This window comes from Physeter macrocephalus, chromosome 2 (genome assembly GCF_002837175.3).
Source record: "Physeter macrocephalus isolate SW-GA chromosome 2, ASM283717v5, whole genome shotgun sequence".
Classification (NCBI taxonomy): domain Eukaryota; kingdom Metazoa; phylum Chordata; class Mammalia; order Artiodactyla; family Physeteridae; genus Physeter; species Physeter macrocephalus.
In genome coordinates, this window is record NC_041215.1 from 39,208,213 (window position 1) to 39,222,302 (window position 14,090).

General features: G+C 47.3%; 1 protein-coding gene across 1 annotated transcript in view; it reads right to left on the reverse strand.

Annotated features, from left to right (window-relative positions):
• Positions 1-59: 59 nt before the first annotated feature.
• Positions 60-14,090, reverse strand: part of CYFIP1 (cytoplasmic FMR1 interacting protein 1) — a 118,894-nt gene continuing 104,863 nt past the window's right edge. The window contains exons 24-31 of the mRNA XM_055087405.1: positions 13,182-13,325; positions 12,835-12,925; positions 10,652-10,782; positions 5,385-5,457; positions 4,678-4,772; positions 3,382-3,620; positions 2,835-2,982; positions 60-876 (exon numbers count right to left, since the gene is read on the reverse strand). Coding sequence (XP_054943380.1) covers positions 712-876; positions 2,835-2,982; positions 3,382-3,620; positions 4,678-4,772; positions 5,385-5,457; positions 10,652-10,782; positions 12,835-12,925; positions 13,182-13,325 — 1,086 coding nt within the window. The 3' untranslated portion in view covers positions 60-711. The remainder of the gene's footprint in view (positions 877-2,834; positions 2,983-3,381; positions 3,621-4,677; positions 4,773-5,384; positions 5,458-10,651; positions 10,783-12,834; positions 12,926-13,181; positions 13,326-14,090) is intronic.

Sequence of the window (14,090 nt, forward strand, 5' to 3'; positions counted from 1 at the left end):
AAGTACCTTGCCCAAGCCAGGGCTCATAGGGAGGGTCACAGTAAATGAAGGAACACAAACAGGTTTCATTAGTTTTATTTCTATAACCTTTAAATCATACCTCACAAATTAGATTTTGTCACAACTGGATTTAGCAGAAGCAGAGAAATCAAGTTCACTATTTTCTGAAACACTGACACAAAAAGGGGAAAGGAACAAATGACTTAGAAAAGGTTTTCATAAAAAAAAACAGAAAAATCCCTAAACAAAAGCTAAATAATCATTGTTTAATTCTAATTGGTAATGGGTTTTATCACAATTAGCTGGTAATTAAGGTTCTTGCTTAAGTTCACAAATCTTTCCCTAAATATTACGGATCCTTTGTTAAAGGATAAATGGATGAACTCAGCAGCACTTCATAACATAGCTAGCTGTTGGAACATTCCATAGAAAAATGGAAAATAATTTTGTAAGGACGTGATGGCAACCAGCAGCAGCCAAATTCTCGGACTTTCCAATTACCAAAAGTATGTACAATTTTAGTGTAGAAAAATAAGTCAATTTTATAAAATTAAGCTTTTAGATCGAAAACACCCCCTTTAACAGGCACAGAGATACTGAAAAATAGTTCCTAAAAATCTCACTAAATAGTTTATGGAAAGAAAAACATGCCCTTATAGTTCTTAAATGCAGTCAGTACTGGGACTCTTCAAAAACGTGATACACATGCCCTCAGCTGCTGGCCAGGGACTGGTGGATAGGTGGCTGGAAGCAGCGGACGTGTTCCACGGGCGTGCTCTCCCCATCGCCCGACTTCAAGTACTTGTCCAAGATAGTGATTATCTCATCATTTAGAATCTGGAACTTGCGAATTCTCTCCACCATCTTCTTCAAAGGCTACAACAGTTAAAATTAGGATGTTTTACTAATGACAGTTACACATTTATTCTTCATGTGTCAAAATGTCCGGATTTTCATATTTTCTCAGAAAAATTATAGCAAATTACTGACACGTACCATCTCATTAACTATTGGACCGATGAATATATTTTGTAACATTTCTCTGTTGGTTTCATGGTACTAACTGTAGATTCATTTGTGAAACTTACAGACCTATTTATTCAACAAACAGGTATTAAGAATCTATAGGACACCTCCTAAAAGTCAGGAATGTAAAGATGAAGATAATATGGTCAATGGGGAAAGACCAGTAAACTAGTAATAACACAAGTTTTAAACATTTCCAGTTATTGTGGACAGGATGCTTTGACAGACCTTCATGCTATAATAGAACCGGATAAAAAAACCACAAGCACTGCTGGTTCTGTCTATGCAGGAAGTAAAGCAAAAGCCAGGACTTCCTCAGGGATAGATGCCACCAGCAGCAGTGGGATGAGGAGACAGCCTGGGCAGTATGCAAGGTGGACTACACCTGGAGACTCTCCATGAAGCCTGGACCTCTCATTAGGCTAAAGTGGTTCCAAGTTGGTAATAATTCTGGGAGATGAACAGTAAATGAAAATCCTAGGAGAAAACCCTATCAAACGAGCTGCCAAATAAAAATCCAACACACAGGGACTTCCCTGGTGGTCCAGTGGTAAAGAATCTGCCTTCCAATGCAGGGGACCCCTGGTCAGGGAACTAAGATCCCACATGCCGCGGGGCAACTAAGCCTGCACGCCACAACTATAGAGCCCGCGCACCTCAACTAGAGAGTCTGCATGCCTCAAACTACAGAGCCCACGTGCTCTGGACCCTGCATGACACAACTAGAGAGAGAACCCACGTGCCACAACTAGAGAGAAACCTGTGCGCCACAACGAAGAGCCTGCATGCCGCAATGAGAGATCCCACGTGCTGCAAAGAAGATCCTGTGTGCTGCAACTAAGACCTGATGCAGCCAAAAAGGGAAAAAAAAAAAGTCCAACATTTCAGGGTTTTAGATACCCCTTGAGGCCGCAGATACTAGAACTAAAAAATAAAGAATATGAGATACATGAAATGTGTAAAGGAATAAAAATTGGAAAAAATTCCATGAAGAAGATAAAATTATCAGTTACTACCAAGATTTGAAGAAGAACCAAATCAACATTTTAAATATAAACTAATGACTTTTGAAAACAAAAGCACAGCAGGTCAGACTGAGCTGAAGTGAGTTAAGTTAAATGAAGACAGTACTCTGGGTACAGCCCAGAGAGCCAAGGAAAAGGAAATGGACACCTCAGTTCTCCAACTGTAAGGAACTGAATTGAGCCAACCACCTGAATGAGTCTGGAAGCAGATCCATGACCAGAGGCTCCAGAAAGGAGCACAGCCCTACAGACACACTGATAGCAGCCTTGTGAAACTGTAAATGGAGGACCCAGCTGAACTGTGCTGTACCCGACTTCTGACCTAGAAGACTTGAGATATTAAGTGGAGACGAGATATGTCCATCTGACACATATCTGAAGTCCCAAAATGGAAGAAAAACTAAAATATTTGAAAAGATAATGGCAGAGTATTTTCTGGAATTCAATTACAAAGTATCCATAAAACACAAAAAGATCTTTAAAAAAGCCCCAAGCACACTTTAACTACAATGAAGGGAGCCAGAAGACTTGAAGGGTATGCCAGTAATCTGAAAATGCAGATCTTACAAGGCTCTATAATTTGAAGTAGGTCTACATACCTTGAAAATAGAAGGAAAATGGAACCATGAGTATTTCAGTACCAGACTCCTTTACTTACTAATTCTATTTAGATTCATTTGGGGAGTGAAAAGAAAGCTTCAGTTGTCCTGGCATGAGAAACATTCCCAGAAAAACGACTTATAATAACTAGAAAGTATCTTTTTTTGTGAAACTTCCACATACCACGTTTTTGATAATTTCATCTTTGCCATCATGTTTTTGGACTTTGAGTAGATGGTAGCAAAAATCCAGTACAGCAAAGCGCCGCTGTTGCCCAAGAAGGACAATGATCATACAGCCAGCCCAGTGGAGCCCGTCGCCAAAACACTGCCTGGGGACAAGAAGCAGTAGGTAGGATGAGTGATCAGATTCCAGCGACCAAACCACCTGCGTGCCCCGCCTGGAATGCTAAGCAGAGGTGTGTCCCTGGTAAACACCTCTTTGGGCTTCCTCTGGCAAACTGTGGCTCCTCCATGAAGAATGAGTTCATGAAGTTGCGGCCCTCCTATCTAGCAAAATATACACCTGACTTGCACAAGTAGTTTCCATGAGTTCAGAGAACCCCAGAAGCCCAGCCCTGAGACACTTGCTGGGCCTCAGGCAAGAGCCCCCACTTGAGCAGCTTTATAGCAGCTCAGCAATTTGGGGGTCCGTTTCCAGAGGAAGGTGGTCCCCTGTGTTAGCCCAGCGCCAGGTTCTCTCCCCCACCCCGCCCCAAGCACGCGCTTACTCGACTGTAAACTCGTGTGTTCCCACAGGAATGCAGTAGACAAACTGCATGGCGCTCCACAGTCTGTGAAACTCGACACAGTCATCCACGTGCATGACCCCATTGCTGGGCAGGGGCCCACGCCAGATGGGGTCGTCCAGAAAGGTCCGGATCCGAGTCAGGATGACTTCAAACATAGACAGGCCACAGCAGAGGCGCTCCTTCGTCAGCAAGTCCCCCTCTCTTGCTATTGCAATTTGCTGTAGGAAGGACAAAATGTCACGGGCATGGCAGGAGGCTGGAGTGCTGAAACTAAAGTACTCCAATTTTGTTTTTGACTCACTGGGAACTATCCCAGCTTGCAGAAGAGGGTTTTTAGAAATAAGCATCAACAAAATAAATACGTCAGCTATTACCCGTATGTCTTACCACACTAAACGTATTTCAGAGTTGAGAACTGTCGAGTACAGCTGTTCTTAACGGGGAGTGATTTGTCTCCAGAGGACATCTGGCAATGTGTGGAGACATTTTTGGTTGTCACAGCTTGGGTGGGTCTAGTGGCATCTAGAGGGTAGAGGCCAGGGATCCTGCTAAATGTCCTACAATTCACAGGACAGTCCCCACAACACAGAATTATCTCGTCCAAAATGGCGACAATGCTGAGGTTGAGAGACTGACGTAGCTGTCCTAAGTTCACGGAACTCCTCCCTGCCTTCTGTTCTTAAAAACCTATGAGAGGGCTTCCCTGGTGGCGCAGTGGTTGCGCGTCCGCCTGCCGATGCAGGGGACACGTGTTCGTGCCCGTGGTTGCGCGTCCGCCTGCCGATGCAGGGGAACCGGGTTCGCGCCCCGGTCCGGGAGGATCCCACATGCCGCGGAGCGGCTGGGCCCGTGAGCCGTGGCCGCTGAGCCTGCGCGTCCGGAGCCTGTGCTCCGCAACGGGAGAGGCCACAACAGAGGAAGGCCCGCATACCACAAAAAAAAAAAAAAAAAAAAAACCTATGAGAAAGCCTTCTTCGTGAAGGGACGGACAACAAAAACAGTGACGTTTTCTGTGTCTGTCTCACGTGCCAGGTGATGTTCTAAGTCCCTTCCACGTATTAGCTCATTCAAACTTCCTGGCCACCCTGTGACAAGGTCCTGTTACGAGCCCCACTTGAGACACTGGGGCCTGAGCAGCTGAGCGGGCTTGTCCTCCCTCACGACGCTTCAGGGCTGGGTCTCACCCAGAGCCCGTGCTCTCAAGCCCCAACCCAGCCAGTGGCCTAACGTTTGGGCCCAGCTCACGGCAGTGACAGCGGCCCCAACATGCATTACCTGAGGGGTTCCCAGTCTTTCGATTAGAGGGACAAGATGCAGTGGGGCGTACTTTGATTCTAGTCTTTTCATTTTGGCATCAAGTCTCTCTCCCTCTGCAGTGGAAAAAAATATTTTATACTCTATTCCTTTGTATGAAAAACAACTGCACAAGTTTAATTTTGTCAAAACAAACAAAAACCAACCAAATGAAAAATGTTTAACATTATACATGTAGGTTCTCTTTGAAAATTCTTTTATGGAACTGGCTCATTTGCTATTTTAACTCAGAGAATTGATTTTCTGTCCAATATACACTTTTAAAAACTTACTGAAAAATCCAAATGTAATCAAAAACAGAGCACAGTACAATGAATCCTCTGTGCCCATCTGCTGCAACAGTCATGAGATGGCACTCCTGTTTCATAGATACCCAACACCCCTGCTTCCATGCTATTCTGAAGCACATCGAAGACACAGCATTTCAGCCCTGAATACTTCCATTATTTGATACTCATTTAACTACATTATGTTACCAATTACCCCAGGTTATGACTGAACAGGCTCGAAACTCAAACAAAGCTGGCCTGTAACTAAAAACTCTCTGAAAAAAAGAAAAAAATAAAAAATTAAAAAAATAAATTAAAATAAATAAATAAATAAATAAAAATAAAAACTCTCTGGCCACACAGACATGCATCCCTGCCCTGGTCAGAGGACTGGCTCACCTTTCACGTGGACTCTCGGTAAGATGTTCTGGAAAGGGGCTGCGTGCAGCAGGTCACATACTTCTTCTAAAGACTAGAACAAAGTAAAAGAAGGCTGTGTTAGGAAGCTTATCTCACAGCAAAAATGGACAAAGAAATCAGGCGCTGACAACAAGGCACATCTTTGGCATTTAGTGTAAATTAAACACTGCAAAGAGCACTGCCCAACAGGAGGCTCTGGGATGATGGAAACGTCCCCTAGCCGTGCTGTTAAGGCTGAGGAACTGAATTTTCATTTTTACTTACTTTTGACTAATGTAAACAGAGACATGAGTAAACCCAGCACTGAACGTGGCCTTTGTATTTACAGTTTTGCAGCCCTCCGTGCAGAGGTAGGAAGGAGGTGCTTCCTGTGTAAACAGCGCGGAAGGCAGAAGGAAGGGGCAGCGTCAGCGATTCCCCACAGAGCCCAAAACGAGGTTCTGAGCAGTCGCTCTGAACCTGTTGTTGGATCACCAACTCCTTTAAAGAGGCAATAAAACCCCACGCTACACAAGACCACCAGAACAATGCAATGCAGGGAGAAAGTTTACTTCCAATGTCACAGGGGTTGCAGAACTCCTAAAAGCCCAGCATGAACCCAAAGATGGGCAAGAACAGGGCGCCCTTCCCGAGTCCGAGGGCTCATAAACAAGGGAAAGCTCCTTAGACCTCGGTGCGTTCACCTCAGGGCAAAAAGGCAGAAGACGAGAATGGGCTGTCACGCCTCCTACTCTACACCCATCCTGAAACCTTAATAAAACAAATTGTTAAAGAAATGGTTATCAGAGAGTCAAAACATACTGACTGATGAGAGTTTCCCTTCTGAGGATCTCCCCAAAGATGAAAGCAAGGCTAAGACCAAGAGGAGGAAGAGAAGGCTTTCTGTACCCATCAAGTGAGGGTCCCATCGTCACCTAATGTAAGCCCGGTGCAGCAGCCAATCAGCCACCCCTGCTCCTCCAGAACCCTCCAGAGGGAGGCTGACCTCCACCCCGTCTCCTGTGCCCAAGTCCAGCAACAACACGAGTTGTTCACGCAGCATACACGTGACGGGAGCCCCTCTAGGCCAGTGCACACAGGACCTGGTCCCCAGGCCCCCTGCACTAGGAGAAGGAGGCGTGGGGGCCGAAAGAGGACATGCTTAAAGAAGGAAGGCATCAGAAGGCGACGCCACAGCTGCAAACAGCACGGGGGCAATGTCCGTGGAGTGCCACGCAGCTGAGAGAGGCTGAGGAACGTCACCACTTACTGATGTGGAGTGATCTCCAAAATATATTTACTGTCAAGTGAAAAAAGCCAAGTGGAGACGGGCGATCAGCCCATCTGCACCAAGAGAGGGTTGGAGGGCATCTGGAAGGTGACTAACTGCAAGAAAGTGGCTGGGCCAATGGATGGGGGATGGGAAACTTTGATGAGGGAAGAGAGCTGCTGGGTGGAACGGCTGGGGCAGAGCCACACAGATGGAGGGCTCTATAGGTGGTAAAAGCACCTGCCTGCTGGCAACACCACTTTTAGAGGGACCACTTGGCTATCAGTGCAGCTTCCAGGTGTCATTCACAATGAACTCAAATTTCTGCACCCAAACCAAGCCAGAGAAAGAGGGAGAATGGCTATAAAATCCAGTATTAAAAACAAACAAGCAGGGCTTCCCTGGTGGCACAGTGGTTAAGAATCCGCCTGCCAATAAAGGGGACACGGGTTCGAGCCCTGGTCCAGGAAGATTCCCCATGCCGCGGAGCAATCAAGTCTGTGCGCCACAACTACTGAGCCCGCGCGCCGCAACGAAGAGTAGGCCCCGCTCCCTGCAACTAGAGAAAGCCTGCATGCAGCAACGGAGACCCAACGCAGCCAAAAATAAATTAAATAAGTAAATTTATTTTAAAAAAACAAAAAAAAGCAAGCAATCTAAAACTATTCTGAAACAAAAAGTTCAGTAAACACACACACACACACACACACACACACACACACACACACATAAGCTAAGAAGAACTACATCACCAAAAATTTCAGGTTGGGCTTAAAGAGCAGAATTTAAAGAATAAAACGAAAAAACCCTTCTTCAGAAAGGTAGACGTATCTCTCCAATGCAGAGGTTCAGAGTAAGATCAACATTGTTGGTTACTCAACCAAATCTTGGTGCCAGCTGGGGCCACCAATACCTCACCACAGGCTCAGTGCCCCCTGCAGCTGGGTGACGGTTACCCCACTTTTCTAATGTGACAATTTGAAGAACACATCTACGCTTAACATCTCCATTTATATTAATGGGAGTCCACACAAATGCCAAACACAGTTTATTACCACTTTCCTTGGAGACACCAAAACAACCACCAAGGAGAGATCAGTGTCTGGAATCTGGGTTTGATGAGATGGAGTAAGAAGAGCCATGCATCTTTCACCTTACAGAGTCCCACTCTGGTACTGGAAAACACCACCCCTTATTTCCAAAAGGACAAATGCAAGACCACAAAATTCCAGTCTGGGGCAGGGCCTGGGAGCAGATTCACCCAACACAAAGAGTGTGGCTTCTTGCCACTGACGTAACGTGCACTGACAGGTGAGGGGGGAAGGAGGAAGCAAAGGGTGACGGTGCACAGAGGGCAGGAGGGCATGGGGACAGAGATTCCTGCAGGTAGAGCCACCGTGTCCAGGGGCCACTCATGGGCCATGGAATCTGCAGTGAAAAGAAAATGGCATTCAACTGAGTTGTAGATGACCTTTTTATTTATTGTTTCAGAAACATCCGTCCACTCATAAGCCAAAGTTTGCTTTAAGATCAACTGATTTAATGTCTTTCCTAGATGCCCAGCACTGGGCTTGTCACTCAAGGGAGCCCAGTACAGGGTGTAAACTTGAGACCCAGGCCCTGGTCTCAGAAGGCAAGAGACACCAGGGATCTGTGTCACTTGGGCGCCGAGGCCCAGCACTCACCTGGCTCCTGACCCCCCCAAGAACTGCAGGGGGCCATCCAGAGTGCTGGACGCCTGGGAAGGGCAGGGGGGGTGGTGCTTTGAGAGTGCTGGACGCCTCAGAAGGGCTGCACTGGTGTCCAGGGATAGACAACTGGAATTACTGAAGGGTCTGGGCAGGTAAGGATCACATCAGTTCCAGATTTCTCTTTCCCTAAGTTTCTAACACAGGATCACACTCCTTCCAGAAGCCAACAAATGTCCAAGTGTTCCCTTTATGTGTATGTTTCAGGAAAAGTCACTCATGAAGGGAATTTTCCTATATTAAATCTTTGAAATTCATGATGAGTGATTACTATTTAAAGGAATTTTCCCTAACTTACCTGGTTGTTAAAAATTCACATGTAAATACACGTGAAAGATAAAAGATTCAGTTCTTCCTCGGCTGTTCCTGGAGTGAGGCTGCCCTGGACACCAGCTCTTCAGGGAGCCGCCCGCCGGCCCTGCACCACCATTCCTGCTACAGGGGAGGCGGGCTGGGCTGAGTCACAGCTAGTGGGACAGTGAGGGCCTGGGAGTTGCCCATCTCTGGCACCACGTGGAAAGGGTCTCTGGGAGCAGAGCAGCAGAGGGGAAGCCAGAAGATGTGGGTCCCGGCCGGAGGCTGTACCCTGTACCCGACCTTGGGCTCCCTGACACGAGAGCCAACATATTTTCTTTTTTATGTACCTGGTGGAAGAGGGCCAGTCCAGTGGCTCAGCCCCTACAGGCCTGGCAGTCTGACTGCCACGCCCTGCACAGTGTACGGGCACCCCAGCCCCAGTCACTGCAAAACACGACCTTGCCTCTGCCAAGCTGCCAGGGCCCCGGAGACAAGAGACTGCTTTAAGAAGCAACAGAGAAAAGATCTCCCCAGACGGAGCCAGAAATGCAAAACAATTCCCATCGAAATGCCAATATGCTTTTTCAATGCATTTGGCAAGCCGATTCTAATACTTTCAGAGCAGAGCAAAAAGATCCACAAAGAGAGAGCATGCGCTTGAAGAAGTAAAAGGTTAGGAGCACATCCTGTCAGGTGTCAAGACTTAAGTGAGAGCTACCATGAGTAAGACAACGTTTCAGAAGCCACGGACAGACACACAGACCGGCGGAGTGAGGAAGAAAGCCAAGAAACAGACCAGCACATCCACAAAAAGCTGAAGGATGACGGAGTGACACTGCTGACCAGCAAAGAAAGGAGTCTTCCTTCGGCCACTGGAGGAGGGACAACTGGTCCCCCCCAGAGGAACTAAGAACCTCGTCCACATCTCACTACACACAAAAACCAACTCCAGGAGGATTACAAACTAAAGAGAAGCAAAACCTAAAACCTTGAGAAGAAAATATGAAAGAATATCTTTATGACCCCTAGGTAGGAAAGGACTTCTTTGAAGAGATACAAAAAGTGCGAACCATTAGAAAGAAAAAAAAAAAGAGACTACATTCAAATTAAGAGTATCAGTTTACCAAACATCACCACTCTTAGTGTGGAAAGACAAGCCAAAAACAGGGGGAGGTATTTGCATTGAAGTGTAACATACAGAAGATACACAAATTGTAGTAAAATGGACAAAAGATACAAACGGAGCATTTAACAAGACAGAAGAGGCCAGCACCAGGGAAGATGCCCGGCTCTCTAGTCCTGAGGGAAAGGCAGAGTGAGGCCACCCAAGAGCCCGTGCTACACTCACCAAGGCTCTCAGTGCAGAACTGTCAGTTGACATGGTCTACAGGGGACAGAGGGACAGGCTAAATGACACCACCAGGAGGCAATCAGTGGAGAAAGCGGGTGTCCCATGCGTGCTTTCCTAGTGGTGGTGGGCTCCTAGTGTTTGCTTTATTATGCTGTCCACTGCAGTAGGCATGGGACACATGCAATTATTTAAATGTAAAAAAAAATTCAGCAAAATTTAAAAATCAGTTCTTCACATGGAGCCACACTTAGAGGGCTCCACAGCCTCAGCTATGGAACTTTCCATCATACACAATTCCCCTGGGCAGCAGTGCTTTTACCTTACGTGTATATCACATACGTTAATTTAGATGCAGCCAATACTATATAATAAAACATTCTTAAGTGATGAACTGCATTGCATTTTTGTTTTCCAGTTGTAGGGAACAAATTCAAATTAAAGTCTAAACAGTCATGAGAAAAGATCGGTGCTTTACGATACTTGCTCCCCTTCCGCCACTAAATAACCCCACTGAATCAAGCGTCTAAAGCTCGGCCTGTTCCATCACCTGTGGGGAGGGGGGCTTGGCGGGACGCGGGGCGGGGCAGGGCGGGGCACTCACCAGGCTCTGCTCTATGAGCAGGCAGAAGAGGATGGCGTTGCCGACCTCCCGTAGGTTCTGGAAGCACACCGTCTTCAGCTCCGCATACTCAACAATGTCCTTTAACTGGTGGTGGAAGAACTCCAGGATGCCTGTGGCGGTACAGCATGAGTGTGGGGCTGGGGGAGGCTGGAGGGGAGGCAGCCCCACAGGGAGCAGCCTGGGGTTCACGGCGGGAACACTGAGCATTCTCACACCGCCGTCGCGCCCACAAGGACGTGGCCGCGTGTCTCCTGAGCCCAGCACATTCCCTGCGCTGGTGGTTTGTCCACCGCCTGAGTGCTGGGCCTCAGCTCCAAAGCCTCTTTCTCTGTCAACCCCGTCCAGGCATGGCTTCTTTCACTGTGCTTTGCAGACACTGTTTTTTACAAACGAGATTTGTGGCAGCCCTGCATCAAGCAGGTCTATAGGTGCCGTTTTCCCAGCAGCGTCCCCTCACTTCATGTCTCTGTGTCACATTTTGGTAATTCTTGAGATATTTGAACATTTTCATTATTATTGTATTTGTTACGGTGACCTGGGATCAGTGATCTTTGATGTTACTATTGCAAAAAGATCACAACTTGCTAAAGGCTCAGATGATGGTTACCATTTTTTAGCAATGAAGTGTTTTAAATTAAGATATGTATGTTTGATAAGGCATGGTGTCATTGCACACTTAATAGACTACACTATGGTGTAAACATAACTTTATATGCACCAGGAAATAAAAAAAATTCATGTGGCTTGCTTTATGGCAATATTCACTTTATTGCGGTTATCTGGAACCAAACCTGCAATGAATATCTCCAAGGTCTGCCTGTATCTTCAGAGGAGGCATCACGTCGCAATAAATGAGAAAGACCACATTGTCATCTCTAGTAGATGTAGAAGAGGTATTTGGTAAAATTCAGTATCCCTTCACAGGCACAGAAGGCAATGTACTTAGTCTGATAAAGGACATCTACAAAAACCCTGTAGCTAGCTAGTGTCACACTCAGTGGTGAATCTGCACACCTTCTCCCAGAGCTCCAGAGCAAGACAACACATCTTCACCACTGTCCTGGAGGCCCTGGATGTTGTAATAAGGCAGGAAAAGACACAAGGCATAAAGTCTGGAAAGAACTCAATCTATCCATTCAATGCTGATACAGTCAAAAATCCCCAGGCTGACTCCAGAATCTGTAGTCATGCAGAAGACCTAGAATAGCCACAAAAACCCTGAGGAGAACAAAGTCAGAAACTTAAATGACTTCAAACCCCTCATTCCGAGAGGTCAGGCCCTGAAAGCCGTTTGGCAAGGACCCCCACAGGCTTGCCTGCCTGAGAGGCCATCCGTTCCTCTCTGCGGTCCACCCCGAAACGGGCACGAGAGAGCAGGGGTGCTCCCAGCAGCATGGCCCTATCCACACGGTGGTGCCAGGCCAGCTGGGCGAGGACGTTCAGAGAGCAGCCCTGAAGTCCACAGCTCTGCCCCAGACCAGCTTTGGATTTGGCCTAAATGGCTTGTCTTTGACATTTAAAATATCCACCTTTAAAATATCCACCTCTAGTCAGGATGTGAGCAACAGTTTTATCATCCTAATGTTACTCATCTGTTTTCTGAGATCCTCTGAAGCCAGGCCAGACCAACGGTTATGTCCCTTCCCAGGGGCCAAATGGGTCATCTCACTGTCTCCTTAAACACCAATAGCCTGGGCGGTGCCAGCAACACCTGGGGGCTCAGCCACACCAGCCGACTACCCATCAGAACAGTCTCGCATGGGCGACCCACGTGTGGGCCCAAGTCACTTAATAAGATAGTTGTCCAGCTTTTAAGTTGGACCTGGCAGTGGAGCTCCCTGCCCCTCCCTGGTCAGTGATCTTCAAGATCCTGGTGTTGTAGGAGAGCCTAGGTGCACAGGGTTCACAGTCCTCACTCCCCACCCAGCATTCCCACCCCAAACGGCAACTCCTACACACCCTCCTGCACACCCGCTCCTGGTTGAAAGGCAGGCTGGTTTTTTCTGCTGGAAACAATCAGGCTCTGGTTGGGCTCCCCACCTCCTCCCACCCAGGGAAGGCAGATCTGATCCTTATCAGTAATTTCCGACTCGATTTCCCTTACTGGGGCCTATGGCTGACACTCTCCCTCCCTGTGCACCCCAAGGAGACGCTGTGCTCACCAGGGGAGCCGTACTCGTGCCGCGGCAGCCGGCACACCTTGGGCATCACCTCCATCAGCGTCTTCACGTACTGTAGGATTGTGCCTTGCAGCTGTGAGAGATGGGCTGTGTCAGCCACCAGCCACACCACCACACAGGCTGTGGGTGTGACGGGCACTTCTGAAAAGGAGTCTGTTAGTCAAATGCACGGTAACGACCTGGGACTTTGGCTGGAAAGGAAATCTCATGCGTGGAGACTGATGTGAGAGATGGAATGGAGAGGCCCTCCCCACACAGGAATTGTGTGCAGGATCCTTCCCACCACCACCCCCCGCCCCGGGAAGGAAGCCCACCAAGGGGAAACATACCAGGCTCTTGACCACCTTCAGCAGCTCTTCCATGACCACTGCGATGCCCTGGTAGCCGAGCAGCCTGCAGATGACTTGGAAGTGTGGAGGCCCCACAAAGTTCCGGTAGCTGCCATAGATGCTTGAGTAGGCCAGGTTCAAAGCCTGGGGACAGAGAAGGCCAGCGCTTGATGGAAGTTGCCAGGGTTTTCAACATAGCCCCATGCACAGGTGAAGATGAAGAATCCATACGCATTCCCTTTTCTCCACACCCTCTCCTGCACTGCTAGTGGGAATGTAAATAGATACAGCCACTATGGAGAACAGTATGGAGGTTCCTTAAAAAACTACAAATAGAACTACCATACTACTCAGCAATCCCACTACTGGGCATATACCCTAAGAAAACCATAATTCAAAAAGAGTCATGTACCAAAATGTTCACTGCAGCTCTATTTACAATAGCCAGGACATGGAAGCAACCTAAGTGTCCATCAACAGATGAATGGATAAAGAAGATGTGGCACATATATACAATGGAATATTACTCAGCCATAAAAAGAAATGAAACTGAGTTATTTGTAATGAGGTGGATAGACCTGGAGTCTGTCATACAGAGTGAAGTAAGTCAGAAGGAGAAAAACAAATACCGTATGCTAACACATATATATGGAATCTAAGAAAAAAAAATGTCATGAAGAGATTAGTGGTAGGACAGGAATAAAACACAGACCTACTAGAGCATGGACTTGAGGACATGGGGAGGGGGAAGGGTAAGCTGTGACGAAGTGAGAGAGTGGCAGGGACATATATGCACTACCAAATGTAAATTAGATAGCTAGTGGGAAGCTGCCGCATAGCACAGGGAGATCACCTCTGTGCTTTGTGACCACGAGAGGGGTGGGATAGGGACGGTGGGAGGGAGGGAGA